Consider the following 7,723-nt stretch of genomic DNA (forward strand, 5'->3'; position numbering starts at 1 on the left):
GTATTGAAAGTAATTTTTCAAGTGTGGTATGGGACATGATATAGTACAGCTTCTTTAGCAGATCTCTGTGTTTCAATGTCAATATACTGTATAGTATATGTCCATTGTACAGTACAACAGTACTGTATACCACAAAATCAACTTGCAGGTTACTAGCAGCAGCGAATTGATAATCAGCCTGCACATTCTGAATACAGTACAGTATAGCAAACAACTGTTTGCTGTCTTGTCTCTTTCTTTTAGTAGTCCCTGGTACTGTAGAATCCGTCGGCTCCAGTCCTTGGAGGCAGCACAGGTACTGTACAGTTGTACAATACAGTCTGATCTGGTCCCCGGACCCACGGCTACAGTACACAGTACAGTAGTACTGTACTGTACAGTATGCTGTACTGTACGAGTACAGTCTACAATACTATACTGTACAGTGTACAGTACAGTACAAGGACGGTAAAAGAAAGAAAGAAAGCAATGATCTACTGTACTGTCATACTGTACACTACTACCGTTCTACTGTACTGTACAGTACGATGTGAGTTCAATTAAAAAGCCAAGTTATTCAGCTTTATATTCGTATCATTTTTATTACATTTTGATTCACTCTCGTGATTTTAGGGTACCTTAAAGTGTACGACGGACATACGGACGTAGTACTACGTACAGTAGTGAGTGCAGACCATTGAGGTACTGTACAGTACAGTACAGTGTGTAGAATTTCCTTCTACTGTAGATAAATCAGTGAATATTTTTATGATTTACAAATACTGTAAAACCCATAAAACTGTACAGTAGAGTACCCAGTTAAAGTACTGTACAGTGTACTGTACTGTACAGTACTGTAAACTACAGTACACTGTACTGACTTCCAGTACTGTACCGTACTATACTGGCTGTATGCATACTCTTGTATTGTACCGGGTATCATGTGTCATACGGTATAGGACGACTCAACCACAGTTTATAGTACTGTAGACTACTTACTGTACTGCACTGTACTGTACTGTATAGGCATCTAGTCAATGCCAAGGATTCATTCATACTGGACTGAACTGCCAATATTGATTGCAGAACGTCATACGCTGAAGATTGAATTGCAAGCCGTCAGACGCTGAAGATTGAATTGCAAGCTGTGGATATTGTCGACAATTTCTGGTTAGCCGTTGAAGAGAGAATTTCCTCAACTATTCTTTACATTTATTGGAGATCGCGATGGCAATTAGCCCTCAACGAGGTGGAAGGATTTCAGCTGGTGTTGCTGTGATGTCCTTGGTTGGATTGGCGTTATCCGTTTATGCCTTGCATGTTGAGACAACAAAGGAAAGTAACAAAAACTACAAGGCGTTTTGTGATTTTGGTGCATCCATCAGTTGTTCCAAAGTTTTCACCTCTAAGTAAGTACCCACTATTCAAAATCGACATAATACTTCACCAATATTATTGTAGCATGAATTTACTTGGCATTTCATAAATGTCGGTATTCGTCATGGCCAAGATTGGATGCTACATTGATACATGTCCGATGGGACTAGCATTCATGGTCCATTCGACAATGACGAGTCAACTGCATCCTCTTGATAGTATCCGATCAAGATTCAATTAAAATCGACATCCGACTAGGTTTTACACCTTCTACAACAAGCTATAAATACTAGGAAAAAGGGTTGCATTCTACCAATGCTGCCGCAACAGCTGTTTACTTGATATCGATCCCTTCACGGATGTCAGTCTTACTATGGACTAGACAGTGCACAATGAAGGATATCATTTTGATGGTATTCCTATTCCATATTCTACCAAAATTTCAATACCTACTTTCGATTAAATTCTACCCGGTCCATATTACACTAACAATTGTAGTAAAGTAGGTTGTATTAATCTATCACCGCTAAAATACACCTATGGATAGTGTAGACTAACTGTCAGCGAAATAATCACAGCATTCTAGGACTACTGTACAGCACTCCATCCCTACCTATCTAATATTGGCCAGCAATTTCACTGATACAGTACGGTAGTTATGAAATTTTCCTTTCCGATAGCGACCTTGGATAGCGATCCAACAAGTCAAAATAAATTTTGTGTTACTAATTTTGAATGATTCACCGCTTGCTTGTCATTAAGAGTCATAATATTCATTCGGCGGTAAATGGGTACAGTAAGTAATCAATCAATCGGTAAAATACGGCTAGGTTGCTTTAGCAATATTGCACGCTGTCATTACAAATATATTGTACAACGGCATTATGGACAAGGCAATAAGTAAACTGCAATTGGTGGTGAATCTTTCAATATCCTATACCATGAAGAAGACGCAGTCTTGATAAACTTCTGTAAGGTGGTATTCATTTCACTCTATTTTTCCATCACGGTAGTAAATAGAGATGGCTTAATGGTTAATATCATTGATGATCGGTATTAACCCTTCATAATAAGTAATAAAAAGCTAAAATAGTGAATAACATAATTAAAACTGTAAGTTGGCCAACAGCGATCTACGACAATAGGATATTATCCCAATAACTCTGTAATTACAACAATAGATGTCAATTTATTACATGTATCTAAACACATTCAAAGTAGCCAATATCTCTCTCGTTATATTTAATCATCGTACATTATTATAACCTATTCATTGCACACTAAAACAAACGAAAAGATTTATAAGCAATGATTTCACGGTTGATGATATTTTTGTCTAGCCAGGGATGCTACTATCTTTTCTATGTTTTCCTATCAACTATCACCTTTCTTTTGTTCTGCCATTGAGTCATCGGTTTTGCTTAGTAAATTCACCGCAATTTATTTTACATCTGTGCCATCTGTGTTTGTAAAGACATTAATTCTCCCGTTCAAAATGTTTCTAGCATGAATTTACTCATCAAAATAACCAAAGTTCCTATAAAGTAGGTCTAGCAATTAGCATAGTCACAATTAAGCACGAAAAAAAAATCTTGGCGGTGTTTGTCATCTTGCAAAGTAGCACCGATAACAATATTGATTTTGGAAATGCGATCCCTTTGTTGATAGATATTAATCACAATCCAAAATTAGCCTGCATGTAATATTAATATACGGTCATAACGAAACAATATACAATATGTACAGGATAAAACTGGTACGTACTTTTTAGAGTCCAAAGAATAAATGAGACGATATTGCTATGTTTGCTAAATTCAATAACGTACGGTAAAAGTTTGGCATTCCATAAGCATAAAATTGACTGCACATTATAGGTGTATCTGCAGTTTCACTCGAATAGAAAGAAATTAATGGCTAACCTAGATGCCCCGTATTTAATGTCTTATAGCCACATTAAATTCTACTTTAATTATTAATAATAGCCCTTTGAAAAATTGATAGCAAATTCGGTTAAGAATTATGGATATTGTGTAGGTAGCTAGTAGTAGTAACATTGTATTATATGGAATGTCAATGGATATTGTCATAATCTCGGATCAATTTAGTTATCCAGCATTAATAATTAGTTTCCAATATCCTCTGTAGACAACTGTATTCGAGATGGCGCGTGGACGCATTTCTACATGACGATATATCATAAACATCAAGCACAATAAAAGGCCACAGATAACTTAAACAATAGCCAAATAGTTGTTTAATCTTCTTACAATCGTTAATTTTTGGACTTTCTACTATGACACTATTCCTGTATTACAATAATTTGCATTTTAAGCAATAAAGCAACAATTATGCAAAACAGATTGACATAATTACTTCTGACACTGAAGTAGGCGCAATATTTCAACACCTTAAAATATAATGGGTTTCTATAACATACTGTGGCAGATTAAGATGTATAAAATAAGAGTGCTCAGTATTTATACTTTTGACTTTGTAACCATAAAGCTAATTTTATTCCCTTGTCTTTATTTTCTAAGATACGGCAAAGGATTCGGTTTAATCGCTCCTATTTTTGGTCAGCATAGCTCCTTAAATCAGCCTAATAGCATTTATGGAATAATTTTCTATTGCATACAAATATGTCTTGGTAAGGAGTGAATTAGCATTTTTCGTAAAAGTTAGCTTTATTAACATTCATTTATACTGCAAAATAAACTTACATATATTCGGACGTAGCTGACAATTCACTAAATACTAAACAATGCATTCTTTTTTTGTATTTAATTCCCTATATGTATACAAACTGGTACTGGTGGCGGTTAGCCTTTCATCATACTTTAAAGATTACAAGAATCGTTCTAGCAATGTCATTGCTATCGTGTATTGGATCCTTTTATCTAGCGTTTGTTTTAACATTTGTTCTACACGATTTTTGTCTGGTGTGTGTTTCAACATATATTGTCAATGCGGTAGTATCCTTTTTAAATTTTAAACGCATGAGCATTGCTAGACGTCTGGAGCTAGCAAAAAAGAAAGCGTAACCCTTCGCTCTAATTAAATCTGATACATTCAACAAATGCCTAAGATATTTATTGTAACTAACATGTGAACTGGGTAAGAGATATATACTGTATTACCAACGATAGATTATCATGAATATTAGGAAGAAATTAATATATATGCTCATTATTATAGTTCTAGCGCGTCCGAATATATATTATTATTTATTATTAAAACAAATTCTTACTTTTCAGATTTTTAAGCCAAAATAGTACTGTTTCGTTTTATTTGCGTTTAAATCTCAACTTACGTAATAATGCTGTATTGTCGTATACGTAGAAATAATAAAGTGCCCAGTAAACAAGATTATGCACCGCGTAGAACATATTATAAATTATTCAACAGTCTACTGAATTTATTTACTGAATAACAGAACTCGCATCCCTGAGCTAATGCCACGTCAGCAGCTTAGAAACGATTTGTCAAATTGATCACAACTTTATAACACCTACGTAAACAAAAGAAAATGAAGACTTGCTACAATGCTTTCGTAGTCGTTATCTGATGGCTAAGTAGACATGCATATAGTAAATAAAATATTCAGCCGGTTGTACTAGGAATCTACATGTGACTGATGGCTAATTACATAGCATGCATATTACAGGTAACAATTTGTACACATGTATTCGCTTACGTTTCTCACTTATCCACATATGCATAATATTATTACAATTAGCAACGTTAAATCCCTAGTAACTCAATTCTAACAGTTCTAGTTGATTCTACGTACATACAATATCTAACATTTTTAAAATAGATCTTGGGTAGTTCAAGTTAGCATCGATATCAACCAAGAATGGTCATTGATTATCCGCGTCTTCATCATCGGCATCCTTTGTTGCACCGTGACCAATGAGATATCCAACATTTTAAATAGATGAAATAAGCAATTAGCAGTTTCGTCAAAAAATTGAATATATCATAGAAGTGATTATGGAATGAAAAGACGAAGTATAATTGTCTACCTGATTTGTAAATTCTCTATCTTCATCGTATTGAATTGCTGTATCAATTTGATACATGATGGCTTCAACCGAATCTTCCGAATTAAAATTTAGAGCCAGAAACTTAACAAGGCTATAATCTTCTATCTACAAGCATAAGAAAAATATTAGAAGTATAGGGTCGAAAAGGTTACGAACATTAATGTCATTCTAATTCGGTCAACTTTTGGATAATCTACTCAGTACAGTATGTAATAATTATTAAAATTGACATAGAAATTGTTAAATTAGAGCACAATAAACGGTGTTGTGCATATTTTGCAAAAATGTCACCACAACAGTTCTATAATTATATTATACCATTCGAGATATCATTGAATTCAATTTATGAAATTTCTTTCCTCGAAGTTGATCCAGTTCGTCAGCCAAAGACTCGCAATCAGCATTCAGATATCTAACAAAAGATTGCAATAAGTTTATATTTAGTGCATTACTGCATACAGCCACAATTCTTTGTATAAGTATATGCACAATCAATTAATCAGAGTTACTCAAATAATGTACTTCAACTTTCGTACATCTAAATTGTCTAATCAATGCAACATATTTTTTACTTTGCTAAAGCTATTAATAACTGCATTCATGAAGGTTAAAATTATTGCATTATATCGGCTACAGAAAATACAATACCTCTCAATATTTTCCTTATCACCAGGACCTATCAAATCCATTTTTGACATAATGTTAACATGGGGAAGTTCTAAATTGACCATGCAAGACAATGCTGACATTGTACCGGAAATAAATTTTGGAGCATCTATCATGAATTGGGAGTCAACCAGGTAAACAGCACAAGGTCGAATGTCCCACTTTTGTAAATGGTCAATTAAAGTTTTCATAATAGGGAAGTGTGTATAGAGCTCAATTTGACCTACATCAATTTATTAATAAAATAGACAATCGGTAGCCATTGAAAATGGCCGTAGAAAGAGAAAATACGCACTAATTTATTCTTGCGCCTATACGTGCAAGCAGAAATATCCTCTAAATATCACACAGTGTACGTCAAAGCATCATTGACCAACCTGGACAATCAAATAGAAAATAATCGTCTTCTACGTAGCCCAATTTTTCTTCTAGCCAATTTAAGTTATTTAATAAATATCTAAGACAGAAATATGTTTATAATCCATTACATGAGCTGGAATACTATATACTGTATATGCCTGTTATAATTTGGCTATCAAGTTCTTTTGTTATCCAACCGTATTTAATAAGGCATGACTATACGAGACTCCATAAAATACAGGACAGTAGGTAGCAGAATCTGTCTGAAATCATAACTATCTTTAATTATTAAATATCGAATCACTATTGCAGTGAACCTACTCCATGCAAAAGACTAGTCCGCCATTGGGGCCTAAGCGGAGATCTGGATCATCCATAACATCATCCACTTGTATTAGCTCACGAATATCTGCGTAGGACAATTTTACGATTGCAATATGACAATAAATTAGGAGTAGACGAATCATTTGTAGCATGCAGTATAGTAAGTCAATCTTTAATTACTTTTTCTTACCTGCTATCACTGGATAATCGAAATATTCAGCCGCAGGATCTAAATTGACCACATAAATTGAGCGTTTGATATTCTCACAATGTTTGACCATGTTACTACAGTAGGTAGACTGAAAGCAAGTTGTAATATCATCGTTAGTAACAGCCAATACACACCAACACAATAATGAGCAACACTAATGTAATTTAGTCATTTGGTATCCTAAGATAGTATACATAACTCTAGAATGAGATAGTTGGTGTTTAGTTCTTGAAATATAAAGAAGTTGTCAACTCTGCATACGATTACGAGCTTATATGCTTCCGGAATCTATCATTACAATACCTGCTGGTATCTACGTATCACATCTACTTACTGTACACCAAAGTAAAAATCAACTTTAACCATCTCTTCATCTTACCTTGCCGCTACCCGCTGGTCCCATAACCAGTTGTGCATAGCGCATTTTTAACTACTCGTGCGTTGATGTGTTCGTGTGTAATTAATAAGAAAAGATTCTTTTGCTTCTATAATCCAATACCACTGATTTCAATCAATCAGTCATCAGAATTCGGCGCAGAATAGCACTGCCTTTCACTATTTGCAATACTCTACTGTACAGTTCGCAAAGGAACGACCTATCCGCATCACAATGACGCCACGGAGAGTATTAACGTACAAATGATGCTGTCTATCGACTAGATCAATCGAAATTGATTCACTAATCCCCTACAACGAAGTCGGACAGAATGAGCGTTGGCAATAATTGGAGTTTTAACCTAAATCATCCAAAGCCTAGCTG

At 34.6% G+C, this 7,723-nt stretch overlaps 2 protein-coding genes across 2 annotated transcripts; one reads left to right on the forward strand and one right to left on the reverse strand.

Annotated features, from left to right (window-relative positions):
• Positions 1-1,257: 1,257 nt before the first annotated feature.
• TRIADDRAFT_6927 (uncharacterized protein) lies at positions 1,258-4,355 on the forward strand (the record flags this gene model as incomplete). Its single annotated transcript, XM_002107720.1, has 3 exons — positions 1,258-1,388; positions 3,894-4,003; positions 4,180-4,355. Coding segments are annotated over 3 exons (417 nt in total), but the record flags the coding sequence as incomplete, so codon positions are not given.
• Positions 4,356-5,216: 861 nt separating this feature from the next.
• Positions 5,217-7,387, reverse strand: TRIADDRAFT_49602 (uncharacterized protein; the record flags this gene model as incomplete). The annotated part of the gene is made up of 8 exons (XM_002108519.1): positions 5,217-5,249; positions 5,382-5,507; positions 5,721-5,814; positions 6,051-6,291; positions 6,446-6,525; positions 6,750-6,837; positions 6,943-7,051; positions 7,343-7,387. The coding sequence occupies 8 exons, from the start codon at positions 7,385-7,387 to the stop codon at positions 5,217-5,219; spliced, it is 816 nt and encodes a 271-aa protein (XP_002108555.1).
• Positions 7,388-7,723: the final 336 nt, after the last annotated feature.

The sequence above is a fragment of the Trichoplax adhaerens genome, genomic scaffold, assembly GCF_000150275.1.
Source record: "Trichoplax adhaerens TRIADscaffold_1 genomic scaffold, whole genome shotgun sequence".
Lineage (NCBI taxonomy): Eukaryota > Metazoa > Placozoa > Uniplacotomia > Trichoplacea > Trichoplacidae > Trichoplax > Trichoplax adhaerens.